The sequence below is a fragment of the Pararge aegeria genome, chromosome Z, assembly GCF_905163445.1.
Source record: "Pararge aegeria chromosome Z, ilParAegt1.1, whole genome shotgun sequence".
Classification (NCBI taxonomy): Eukaryota; Metazoa; Arthropoda; class Insecta; order Lepidoptera; family Nymphalidae; genus Pararge; species Pararge aegeria.
The window spans coordinates 10,035,366-10,049,618 of NC_053208.1; the positions used below are offsets into that span (position 1 = coordinate 10,035,366).

The 14,253-nt window shown below is 34.3% G+C and overlaps 1 protein-coding gene across 1 annotated transcript; it reads right to left on the reverse strand.

The window, feature by feature from the left end:
- Positions 1-1,191: 1,191 nt before the first annotated feature.
- On the reverse strand, positions 1,192-6,275 carry LOC120636239 (Y-box factor homolog). Its single transcript, XM_039907616.1, has 5 exons — positions 6,061-6,275; positions 4,507-4,570; positions 3,856-4,071; positions 2,733-2,873; positions 1,192-2,171 (listed from the first exon to the last, which is right to left on the reverse strand). Exons 1-5 carry the CDS (start codon positions 6,167-6,169, stop codon positions 1,919-1,921), a joined length of 783 nt encoding a protein of 260 aa, XP_039763550.1. The 5' UTR covers positions 6,170-6,275; the 3' UTR covers positions 1,192-1,918.
- Positions 6,276-14,253: the final 7,978 nt, after the last annotated feature.

Genomic DNA, 14,253 nt, shown 5'->3' on the forward strand with positions numbered 1-14,253 from the left:
TAGTTTTAATACATTGATGAATAGATTTTTATTACCAAGCCATTCTATATTTTTTACAATGATATTATTGATGTCAATTTCATCATTAGTAATATTAAGATGTCAAGATAAGTGAAATGTCATCTGCATATAGAATACATTTGTAAGTAATTACGTCTGGATAGTCATTAATGTTTCAGTTCAGCCAGTTCATTGTTTTTTTTTTTTATTTCGACGGATTGCTTCCTATCTCGAAGATAAATCCTTATCCATTCAAGAGCTGGACCCCGGACCCCGTTATTTTCTAGTTTCTGTTCCTACAGAAAATAGTTGGATATACCGGTAGTCAGTTCGGCATCTCAGCAGGGCTAGCACAGGCAGGAGTCAAACATTATATCAGGGGATATAATTAACGTGTCTACCTGTTAAAGGATTGGAACAGGGGATAGAAGTTTACCCGTTTATTAGGATAGTATTTCCACTTGTGCGCCCACCAGTGCTCGAGAGTTGATAACCTGCCGCAGCGTATGAATAGGTCTATGGTACTAAAGCCCTTACGGAAACCGGCTTGTTCGGGAGGCTGGAAGTCGTCAAACCTACGAGATGGACGATTTGTAATGACTCTCAAAAACAGCTTTAAAACATGCCTCGGCAGCGAGATGGGTCTCTTATTCTTCAGCAAAGTATTATCACTTTTCTTCAAGAACAAGAACACCACACTACTGTGCCATGCCACTGGTGTTGTGACTTGGTGAATAACGGAATAACGCGTAAGTGACCACAAGCTTTATTTAATGTCATAATATAAAATAATAAAAGAAATGGAACTGAAAACACTCGTGGATTATATGGCATCTCTGTATATCACATACTAACAGCCGATATTTTTCAACTCCTTTCTAGGCCGGCAGGCATGCAGCCATCACAGTAAGGGATCTCGCGACAGGCGTAAATCTTGCAATCACTGCTGTCTAACGTCACTTTTCTAAACAATAATCAAAAGTTACAGTACAGGTACAGTTGGAGGAAAGATTATTCAATGTTCAAATCAGATTTTGTTTTTTATTAACTCGAAAAAATTCTTTCCTGATGCTCACCTTAACATATAGGGGGAAATTAGGGGTTATCGCGCTCGAATTGATACAGACAGTGACAATTACCAATAACCTATCCGTACCAACCTCACACGATTGAAGGTAAGAATAAAATAAATTTCACACAGGTAAAAAGAAGTTTATTTCCGGATTTGTCAAAAGTTAAAAACACTAGGTACTAAAATTTCGGAAAATTATGCATAATTTTAGCCCTACACGAGACTAAGATAACAGAAAAATGATTATTTAAAATCGTTACCTTAACCTTGTGCTTCTAGCTTTAATAGTTGTAGAAGTTGATAAAAATAAATCCGCATGCCTAAAAATATCAGATTATTTGGGGCCACGGGACCTGCATATCATATCTCGACACATATACAATAAATAAGTAAAACTTTATAATTTAAAATTGCACAACATCTCAGTTAGAGGACATTTTTATAATTTTCTTTACAAGTATACCAATAATCCTTCAAAAACATTTTAAATATCAAAACACGCAATTTCAATGAGGCAAGTGCTCGCGGCGACCTATAATACTCATTAAAATAGTAAAATATCATTAGATACTATCGCTCGCCGCTCAGCAGCCCTATGGTAAAATACAACACATTATTATAAAATAATAAAAATATCACATCTCTGATCCATGATACTATGCAGTTCCACTCTTGTTATCCCCATTAACATGTCTAGACATAAAATGGTGTACAATGATCTGATCATAGATCGCCATAATGAAACGTAACACACGAATCGTTAGTTGAATAGATAGACGACAGTGTTGATGGTGTGCGGCACGGCTGGAATAAACATGCACTACTGGGGCGTGCCGCACTGGCGCTCTATGCCTGGCTCTCGTTGGTGGTGACCTCGATAACGTTGCACGGAACCGCAGGCTTGCTGTGCGCCTTGCCCTTGCCAGGCGCCGGCGCCGCGGCTGCGGCCGCCGAGCCCTGCGCCTCCCCTTCCTGGCCGTTCTGCCGCGGGGGCTGTCCTTGTTGGTTGCTGCGCGGGCGCACGTACCGGTACCCGCCGCGGTACAGCGGTCGCGGCCCACCGCCGCGCCTTCCGCCACGGAAGTTACGGCGGAAGTAGCTACAACAACCAATATCCAGTTCTTTACTAAGGCTGATTTACATCTTTAAGCTACCTATCGATTGCTGAAGTCCGATTTGGTGGCGACAGGGGTTGTAGGGCAATAAATTACAACAAAAAGGACAAAAAATTACTGCGATGCCTATTTCGAAACCACTCGTAAAAATGTTAATAAGCTTTCCTAGCTGTTTAGTTAATAAAAAATCCTATAATTATAACCAAATAGTATATATGCCCATAAAACTGTTAAAAGGAAGAAAGCTTGAACTGACTGTTGAACACAGGAAATACAGGAATTTTTTTATATTCTAGTAAATCCTGTTTTTTTTAAGGATACAATTATTCAAGCGTGAACCCTCGATTAGCACATTTGGCAACAAAGGGGGTATTGTAATAAGGAATTTAAATATAAGTAAAATAATATGCACAGAAATTAGTAACTATTGCCATAGTCATCAATTATATCAGCAGTGCCAGTTAAGATTGATGAATGAACTACCGCATTGTGTGGAAATATATTGGGTATATAACTGAAATGTTACAAAATTTTAAAATAATTACCGCTGCGGTGGTGCCCCTGCGCCATCTTGCCCCTCGTCCCCCTGCGCGCCCCCTTGAGTGGGCGGGGGCCCGCGCCGTCCCATGCCACCTCTGCGTGGAGCCCCCTCGCCGCCACGTCCGGCTCCTTGCCGAGGGTAGTATCTGCATACGTACATATGGTTGAAAAATCATAGTTCCACTTAAAAACAACTAATAGATTTCATAGTAAAAGAGTATACTAACATTACTGCTCTGTTTACAATTTTTAAAGTGGCGATTACAAATCGTACCAACTGGACATAAAAAGGGCAAAAAAAATAATGTAAGCAATGATTGTTTCATGAAATAAGGATTTTATAATTAGAATAAATCTGCAAACAGAAATGTTTGTAACCAAAATAATAAAGTAAATAATTCAGTCAGCAAATTGAATTTATGAATTCAGTTTTCATGCATTTAATTATAATACCAAAATAATGTATGTAATTTAAAAAGTCTGCGCACAATGTATGATTTGTGTGGAGAGACTAGTTTTTACTAGGTCAAATAGGAATATTAAAAAGTTGTGCATGTGTTAAAAAGTTATTGTAAAGGATGAATGAAAGAAAAGATAAAACATAATATTTTATTCTTTATCTTCAACATAAGCTTTAACTAAAGGCTCTATCATCACTCATCATGCAAATAATAAAACAACAATATTCACGAAAAAAGTACCTCAGCAATTAGTGGAACAAGTTTTGACCCAACTGGCAGTGGTTATCTTTGATCATTTTACTGATTAACCAACCTACCAGATAGGGATCATTTTAAATTCAATAAGCGATGCCTACATTGATATGATGCCTGCCGGCATGTTTTTCTGCAGGGCTCCTTTTCTAGTGAAAAGGACTCAATGTCTTATCACTGTGTCCCTATCACCCATCAATTGTGTGAGTGGCTAGTGAACACTTCTGATGGTACTTTTTTTTTATGTGACATAATAGTACAAATCAACAATCACTGTGTGCACCTATGGACAATGTTTCCTTAAGAAATGTTCATCAGCAACATCAAATTATGAATAAGCGAGCCAACAGCAAGAATCTCAGCATCCGCATTAGCTACATGCTTATGAACTGAAAACCTATTTGTGTCTACTAACTGGCGCGGAAAACCGCGACGCTTGTCGGCTGCGTAGGGCGAGCCTTTGACCGGCTCGCCGTCGGGGCCGGTTACTCCGGCTGCTTCATAGCCTTTCTCGCCGGCCACAACGGCAAACTCCACAGCCTCGCCGTCGCCGACCGATCGCACAGCCTTCCGCGGATTGTTCCGGGCGATCGCAGTTTGATGTACAAAGACATCCTCCTTAGTGTCATTCCTGTGGAGGTCACAAAAAACAAACATGTTACATAAATTGTCTAGTGCTTATTTGTTGAAGTGGTAGAATTTTACAGTAGCAAGTTTTTTTATCTAGTTTACATATAAAGCTTTAATACAAAGACTATTAAGCTATTTTTAATAATTTAAATATTGATTTAAGGTTGGTCACTTATTTTAATTTTTCATTTTTATTAGGAGATTGATCATCAAAGTATATTGGTTGCTTTGAGCACTAAGGCAACGAATCAACACATTGTAAAGGAAAACCTACAAATAATATTCTCTGGTAAAATTACCCCTCAAATGTTATAAACATTTCAGGGGTAATTTTAGATGCATTTAGAGTTATAGTGAGATCTTTCATGTTTATCATGCAGGTGAATAAAATAGAATTTTGGCACCTTATTAAAATAGTATAAAAAGATATTATCACCTGTTGATGAAACCATATCCACTCTTGACGTTGAACCATTTGACAGTGCCCGAAACTTTTTCAGCTGAAAAAGAAATTATTTCTTAGTTCAACAACTTTGGTATTTCCACTCTTAAATAAACTTAATAAGACTGTTTAAAATAGTTTAGACACACAATTTTTTAAAAGAGACCTATAAGTTACAGTAAATTTATATTAAAAATAAAATCTTATATGTGTTCTTTACAAATTTAAATAAATTTAAACAAAACTACATTGGCAGTAATAGTCCACCAAGGTAAAACAACGGCAAATAGTAATTGATAGTATTTTATTCTGTAACATCCTGCAATCAGTCTATGAGCCCCCTTATTAGAAAACACAGCTTTTCTTTGTCAGTTGGTCATAATGAAAAATCACATTTAAGTTAAAATAACTTTCTAATTTTCTAATTATTGAAATACAACTGTTGGGACGTGAAGTAATCGATTTACAGGTTTCATTTCAGCATCAGACATAATGCAAGAATAGAAAAAAATGCATTGAAAGAACTGAGGTAAACTTAACAAGAAATCCTTTTGTAAAGCAATGAGACTAAAAAGTGATACCTAATTATTGCAATAAGAGTTACGTAAAAAACTAGATCATTGCATTGTTTTTAGAGAACTAATATTATACGTATTATTATTGTATTCAGCTCCATTTTGCTTTTCATCCAACTAGCATTTTCTAAGGAGAAACAATAACTAAACCTACCTGGAGTAAGATTTTGCTCTAATATTTAATACTTTAAGCCCAATGGTTATATATCATCAGTTGTTTGTAATAACCAGAATCATCATATAATTTTACGCTCTTCACACCTCTATGATAACTGGTGAGTCACCGGTTAACTTAGAGGTGATCATCTGGACCAGTGGTAGGTAACCATCTAGTTAAAATCAACATTGCAGGCACATGTTAGGAAGATTCAAGAAAATGGCTTTGTACAGACTGTAAGTAATCAATGAACTAATATTAATGCATCTTTTGTTTATAAACAATTTAATCATGTGCCATTAACAAAATATAAATACAGATATTTCGTTACCTACTTATATTATCGTAGTATTTGGAAATTTATCACACATCATTAGTCAGTTATGGATACAAAATGGCGGTAAGTCATGAGAATGATTTTGCAATAATTGGGGAAAGAAAAATTAGGTGATGAGTAAGCGCGAGCATTTAGATTATAAGATTAGAATGCTGTAACATAACTTTTAAAATACTCTCAAGTTACCTTAATATGTAGACGCATTTATAAACATGTAATCATCATGAAAAACAGTTCGCCAGTTTATTGATCGGCTATCGCTATATGAAACAAGACGCGGGGAAGCCGGGTCCTAAAAATCGATAATGACGCTTCGAAAACCAACGTCAATTGCAGACGAGTTTTAAACTTACGATTAAAGTAAGAGTTTACAATTTCAGCGCTAGAGAAACTGGTAAATAGCATCAAATAACATTTAAGTGCCATGTGCTTTTGAAACACCGGGACACGGGAAACCAAGATGGCGTAGCGTTACTCACCAATGATCTGCTTTTGTTTAGCCGCCTTAGCTGGCTGGGGTTGTGGTTGCTGCTCCGATTGCTGCTGCTGTTGGGGCTGCGGCTGCGGCGCCTTTTCGGTATCAGCCATGGTGTAATTGGCGAACGGCGATGGTGGCTAGATGGTAAATTCCTCCACGACCTCTCCTCGATGTTCACTGCTCTTCGATAGTTAAAAGTGGACTGACCAAGCTGAAATAAAATTGATAATTATTCCGTTTCATTTGTTATGTTGGTAAAAGATACCATTTCCGCTTTTTACGATTATCAGGAATCGATGCCGATATCATTTATCGATACCGATGACAAACTTTGTAACAACATCAACAAGACGGTCTATAAAATTAGATTAGTTTTGGATTGCCGAATAATGATTAAAGATCGATTTAAACGTGAATGTTTGACAAAACTGTCATACCCACTACGTTTTTTCGAGTTTTTTCTCAATTTTCGTTGTCGTTTAAGAAAATTCTGATTGGTTGGGTTTATTAAACGAGTGGCTAAAATCAAGCTAAAATAATTAATTTTGTTATAATCGTAGTGAGATTAACTCTTTTTTTCTGGTTTTGCAATTGATAAACTTCTGGGTCCTGGCAACAACATGAATAATTGATTCTTCTAAGCTGATAGCTTTATTGTCTCCAGCACGGCCAGCTTGGGCAGAAGACAATTATCTTCCCGGTGAAACGAAATATAATTATTTTCTCCCACAGCTTTATCAGTTCTCAGAGCACTAGCGCACAAGTGGAAATAATATCCAAATAATAAATGTGTTTTAATAATCGGGGGTAAACTTCTCCTATTCCAGTGATTTAGCAGGATGTCAATGTTATTATATCCCTTGTCAGGGGATATAATTTTTATCTCCCGCCCGCTAGCCCTGCAGGGAGATGGAGCAGGCGCAAGAACTCGATGTTACCTCCAAATTATAATGATTATTGCAATAACCTAAGTTATTACTCATCCTTTACATGTAGCAATCAAATAAAAAAATAAATTTAATGTGGCTTATAAAGGTATAATTACAATGTAGGATTGACTTCCCAGGACATTTTTTGAATATGTTACTAAGTTAACTGCCCCATTAAGTAAAAAAAAAAAGAAAAGTTTTACTAGGTACATCTCTTCGAAAAGGAAGCCAAATACTAATTCTACAAAATGTAGGAGAAGCGGACGGTACGGTCAGGAGGCCAGCTCGGATACCATTTTAGAACGGTAGTGTTTGCATTCTCTTTGACATGCTTCTTATGTCAGTGTAATCGATTCCAGTACGAACAGCTTTTGTTTTAATCGATATCAATTTTATAAGAGGTCGCAGTTGTGCCAACACTATAAAAAATTGTTTGTGGTTTCATTTATGCTTAGGACATTTATATGTTTGTTTATGTTTATGTATATAATAAAGGTTGCCATTGATATATTTCATGTACGCAAAGATAACAAATATTAAAGTTAATTCTTAGTTTTATTTTTCTTTCTTTTAGTATATTAGTAAAAAACTAGTATTATAATATTATACAAAAATAAGAAAAAATTTCAATAGTGTTTATTGTCATTTCAACTTTAACTTGACGCGTGAGTGATTGATAACATTATTTATTTATTTTCCTCAGTTCCTCTAGCCGCCATCTTGTTTTTAGCCGCCAATTTATTTCGTTGCTAATAGCCAAAATGACAGCAACAAAGAATTGCTGTAATATTGTATTTATCCAATTATATATGAGCATATAATGTGAAAAACGTATTTTTATTTATACATTAAGTGACCCGCTTGACAGATAAAGCACCAAATGACGTCACGTCTATAAGTTCGTGTGCGAGTTCTGGCTATTAGTATTATAGTCGGAAAAATGTAATAGGCCCGTTTTGACATTTGTGCAAGACCATAGAATGTAACTTGGAACGAAACTGAAAGAAACAAAAAAATAAAAATCAATTAGATACAGTGTTTTAAAAAATACGTAAATTTTTTTGGGACGTTAAATAATATGAAAGAATATATCGCGAGTATTCTTTTTGCGCTTACTTCATAGTAGCATGCAATTTATAATTGTTGCGAAACGTTCCGAAATCAGTTACGTTCTCAGTCTTTTTTTTTTTATACTAGAGCTGTAACCATTTTTTTACTGAATATCGAAATTAAATATTGTGTAGTTATCTTTACTGCAAAGAATGAGCTTGGTTCTCAAAATGGGTTCTAAATAATGAGGCTGAGATGTTGTAACTGACCAAGCGGCACATGACTGAAGCGTCCCCGCGTATACTGCGCAGTTTTTCGTTCCTCATCTTGTAAAGTTGACTGTGCGCTCGTTTAAGTTTGATATATATTGTTTACTATTACGTTAACTATGGCTCTTCTATTTTGGACATTAATTTAAACATAGTGATTTGACTCGATTTTTGTGTTTGTTGTTATATAGTACTAACTCTGTTTCAACATGTTGAAAAGTGGACGTTTAATCAACAGCCAGTCACGCGTATTGGTTGTGAAGTTAAAGGAATACTTTGAACGAACGAACACTTTACAATACATAATAATATCTATCAAGTACTGATACAAACTTGAATTGTTTTATCGTGAGTATCGATTACAGAGTCTTATGGTTCCATAACTAGTTACGTCGCGATGACAAATGTCAAAACGGTCCTATTACATTTTTACGACTATACCAGAATGCTTAATTTTTAGGACAAGTCGATCTGACTTGTCCTAAAAGTTTATACTACCATTTTTAGTGAAAATTAAATGGTAATACATAGTACCAATACTACCTCTCGATCTTACTATTTTTATTGCATTCGTGGGCTGCTTTAACTTTTTGAATGCCACAAATAAATATATCATTATTAAGTAAATCTCTAATTTTTGGGATCGCTATTCACATTAAAACATGCAACACTGAATCCTCCGGTACTGCCAACAGCCAATCAGTTCTTGCGTCAACTTTTGTCTTTGGATTGTTATGGTTGCCAACATAAAGAAACAAATTTGACATCGCCATGACTATGGAGGGTAGAGGTATGGAGGGTAGAGGTATGGAGGGTAGAGGTAAGGAGAGTCATCTTTTACTGAGAGTTACTTAACATTTATATATGTTAAGTAAAGTATTATATTTATACATTTATATATGTTATACATAATAATAGGTTTATGAAGATACTAGCTGATTCCCGCGTTCTTCCTAGTTTATTTGATATTTCTATCATTTATTAACACAACATTTTTAAAACAACACTAATTAAAATTTAAAAAAAAAAGAATAGTATCGATAGTGTTTAGTCGACAGTTATTGTTCTGATAGTCGTTTCAGTCAATAATCTTTTCGCGAAAAGCATTTACCATCGTATATAGAAGGCAGCAGTCCTTAAAACGGCGAGTATTGTCGCAAGCTCAGGATCATTAGGTAAATATTCAATGGGTTCCCTGGGCGTCTAGCAAGTAAAGCGTTCAACAGAGACATGCCGTGGGGGTTTTTAGTTCGGGTAGACCCCTTGGGAAGGGAGAGGGAGCATATTGTCTTCGTCCTGTTAAATAAATATACCATAAAGTATTTCCACCGTGCCAAAAAAAGTCATATTAAAATTACAATATAATCACTTCAAACAATGTAGATTAGTATACTTACGTATAATGAGAGAGGATGTAGCATATTTAATAAGTAAAAAGTTGGAATGCTTATTGTTTGAAAACACTAGTCTTCTGGCGCCAAATTGAGGTAGGTACACCTTACACCTTACCTTTTTAGAGGTTATCAACGTAGCTGTTTTGAGAGGTATTTGTCCCAGAGACTATCTCAAAAACGGCTTTATTTCTAACGCTGTAACTTATGTAAAATAATGGTCAGATTAAAATAAAAGTACCAGTATCATTCAATTATTTAATAGAAATATAAAATAATACGTTTATTGCTAAAAAAAATCCTCCCTTTAGGATTCGAAACCTTAACAAAAAGTAATGATATCTCATCAAAAACATAATATACGTAAAAATTTAAAGGATGGTTGCTTCAACGGTGAAGGAAAACATCGTGAGGAAACCTGCATTACTGAGAGTTCTCCAAAATGTTCTCAAAGGTGATGTGAAGTCTACCAATCCGCACCTACCCAGCGTGGTGGACTGATAGCCTTACAACCTTTTATCCTCCCCTTATCACCTGACTAGTTATTTACAAATTTTTTTTATTTCAAATAAAGCAGTATCGCTTTACATGAATTACTGATAAGCTTAACTACAGCAGCCGAGTGCCGAGCGGTATACTACGGTATAAAAATATTCGATGATTAATGCGCGCACACCCGTGTAATAGAATTAAATGCATCTCTAAACTTGAGATGCGTGACCCAGCATACACTTTAATTTACCAATGTTAAAGATGCTACACTGCAAAGGTAACGAAAAGTGTATTTTTCTTTCCTAGTTAAGAGACGCTGCCGAGTTTCTTGTTGGTTTTTAGAAGTAAAACTTCTTAAGGCGCGACTAGGGATTAATTAATTTTACAAATTGTTAGCATATAAATGTTAACGATTATAGCTTATGTTAATAATATATAAAGCTGATGAGTTTCTTTGCTTTAACGAGCTAATCTCAGAATCTACTGGCCCGATTTAAATTCAATCAGTGTTGGATAGTCCATTTATCGAAAAAGGCTATAGGCTATATATCATCAGGCTAAGAATAATAGGAGCATAGCACCAATGAAGAATGTTTCAAAATCGAGGCTTTTTTTGACAGCTTAACAAACTGTTAAAGGTTGGCGACATATGTATGACCAATAAGTTCTCCTTTACGAGTTCTAAAAATGGTTGGCTCACTGGAACCTTTTTTATGCGAACCAAATTTATTCTGAATGAATGCATTAATTGCGAAGGTGTTTTATGAATACGAGTTTAATCCTCATCCAAATAAATATCTACGTAATTCATCACAAATATATTATTAAAAAGAAAATTGCCCTTTATTAATGTTATAACGATTATAATAATGACATATGATTTCATGAATATAAGAACTACTTCTTAAATTTGTTTTTCCAAAATATCAATGTATACTTAAGTAATACTTACTTGTTAGATGACTTAGTTTTGTTTTAGTTTAGTTATTTTTGTTAATTTGCCTTATATAAATAGATACATTATTTGATTATTTTATTTATTTATAAATTTTATTTAGGGTATTTTTAATTCACTAATTTTTACACTTTTATTGCACACCAAACAAAAAATTACATTATTTTTTTTTTAAATAATCGCACAACACAGCATATTCAATTTGGCAGCCTTATTAGTTATTAGTTTTCCAATTCGCACTGTCACAGTTAGCAGCTTGTGTGTTCTTAAATTTTATTAAATCGCCGGTAGAAACAAATGTAGGTTACATTAGTTTCTCACTTATCATACTTGATGCAAGAAATACTTACTAACTAAACTAAAGTAACTAAACTATTGAACCGATTTCAAAGGTTTTACATTCGGTTGAATATTTTTTATATGTGTATCACAAATCTCTGCCATTTAATAAATGACCGATTTTGAAAATCATTTTTTTGGTTCATTGCATCAGGTCAAGATTGTTTGATCCTGGAGAAATCGAGGGAATTCTTGAAAGTTTACGAAAACTTGTGAATTTTCATACGAAAACCTTCATTCGGGTAAAGTTAGATGATAAAATCACCTGAATTACACTATCTAGTACTTCGCAGGTATTTTTATTTATTAAACAGGTGCTATAAAAGAGAGGTCTTGCAATACGGGCATCGCAATCTATAGGGTCTTCTTAGGGTTTTTATGCTGAATCAGAGTACAGAATTGTACAGTTGACCATGATTAGTAAATTAAAAAAAGTTATTTTTACCAACGCAGATACCTTGTTTAGTTAGTCAAAATCTTCTTCTTTATGCATATAATTGATAACAAAATGGATTCGGATTGATTTCGCGAATCCTTGTTGTTACAAAAAGCTAATATGTCTAAACCTATTCGCAAATTTCCATCCGGTTCTTGAACAAACCGAGCCGGTATTTTTTGTTTTTCACTAAGAAAATATAGCTTTCCATTAATGTTTTGATCATTAGTTTTTCCTTCTGCAACGTTTTGTGTAGAATTTTTAATTTTTATAGACTGAATGTTTATAGGTACATCTGGGTTACTGATATTATCTTCATTGAAATCATCATTAGGGAGTATTTCAGTACCGTTGATTACACTCGAAACTGTGTCATTAAGATATTCTTGACTAATTATCCTTACGATAGGAATATTGCTTTCATTATAAGACTTTCTAAAGATTATTCTTCTTAATGAAGGCTTATAACTATTATTTCTCAAGTTACTCCTATTATCAAATATTTTTGCTGTATCCTTAAAAGCTATCTCATTGTGTGATGCATTATTCGTTGATAATCCTAACTTTACAGAGTCGTGTGTACTCTTAGCCGACATATTTTTATTATGTTGGTTTTTATTATTAATAACTCTCGTTTTTACATCATTTTTACCTTTCGGAGAAAACCCATTAGTCTGATTATCAAAAAAAAAATTAGTTGTTTTATTATTGGTTTCTTTAGTTATTTTAGAAATTATATTTTCATTTTCTCCTAAGAAGTTTTTACTCACAATATTTGTGTTATCAATTGTAGTAGTAGTAGAAGTTGAGTTAAGAAAAGCGTTTAAGGAAGAATTATTATACAAGGTCTTACTGTTTGAAGTGGTTTTTAAAGTCTTGTAATTTTCTGCTGTTGATTGTTTTGTTGGGATGTCAATACTTCCATTAATATCTTTGGCTGTTCTAATCTTCTCCGTAACGTACTGTCTAACCGTCGGCAGGATATTATTTTCATTGTTTGTCATTATTGTAAGATTTAGATAATCTACTGGAGTAGAGATAATTGTACTGGATTTTACAGACCGGTTAGTTGAAAATATATCGCTATCCTCGGGCAAATGTGTAAGAGCAATGAGAACACCTTCTTTGGAAATTGAATCAGGTTGCTTGTCATATTCGGAAGTTTTTGGATTTACATAGAATATATTGTCTTGTGCTGAATAATCTTTTTTATTAGGTATACCTCTCTCGTTTTGAATTTTCAAAATAAAATCAGGGACAGTTACGATGCATTTTTTTAAAATCTTGTTAAACTCAATATTACTAAGACGTTTGTTGCTTTGAAGTTCATTAGATTGTAGGTTTATCTTATATTCTATGTTACCATATTTTCTGACAGACTTTATCGACTGAAGAGTAACACATTCTGACTTCATAGTATCTTCAGCCTGGTAAACTTTTTCTTTCATTAAATTAACACTTAAGCCATTATTTTCTTTATTGTGAAAATTATTGTTCCACGTAGTAAATGACCTTTTGATGTAGGATTTCGAGTTTAGCCCGTGTAATGAGCACCACAGACAAGTAAAGGGCCATATTGATACACTGCTATAGAATCTGCAAAATTTAAGACAAAATTAAAATATTAACCAAACTTTTTAAAAATACTATTTTCGTAAAGACACTTATTTCTTAAATATTTATAATATACTAGCTGTTGCCCGCGACTTCGTCTGCGTTTGATTTTGTTTTATGATGTGGCATTCAATTTAGTTGTAGTTCTAAAAAAATGTAAAAAGGTATTCTGTATCGTTAAGCCTTAAATGAGAGGTTTGCTGCTGTCCGCTGAGGAGTTCTGTCCTCTATCTCCAACCACATTCATCAGTTCTACATAAAGTTTGGTCAAAATTAAGCACATATTATAACCTCTATAGTACAAAAATAATTATTTAAATCAGTTAAAATTTGTCGAAGTTATGGTGTTAAATCGTCAAACGCTCTCATCCCCTCTCCCAAAGGAAATGAACTTAATGTCGGGATAAAAAGTATCCTATATTACTTCTAACACTTCCAAGAAAATGTGTACAAAGTTTCATGTGGATCGGTTAAGTAGTTTTTGCGTGAAAGCGTAACAAAAAAACTTACATTGACATTTATAATATTAGTAGGGAAGTAGGGATAGGGATACGGATTTCTTTTACTTCAACCTTAATGTTTCTTAATATCTGTTCTACTTTTCCTATCTAAAGTTCTGGAGCGTACTGTTCATTAGCAACTAAGTATTTCAATGACTAATACAAGGGATTTCGATTTTTTTTTTCGTTATTATTTCTTCTGATATCGGAACTGGTAGG

Excerpts from the sequence above, each read along its gene's own strand:
- LOC120636239 (XM_039907616.1), bottom strand. The coding sequence starts at position 6,169 with ATGGCTGATACCGAAAAGGCGCCGCAGCCGCAGCCCCAACAGCAGCAG. Across the intron at positions 2,874-3,855 it reads CGTCGCGGTTTTCCGCGCCA|ATACTACCCTCGGCAAGGAG; the intron begins GTTAGTAGACAC and ends GTACGTATGCAG. Across the intron at positions 2,172-2,732 it reads GCAGGGGCACCACCGCAGCG|CTACTTCCGCCGTAACTTCC; the intron begins GTAATTATTTTA and ends TGGTTGTTGTAG.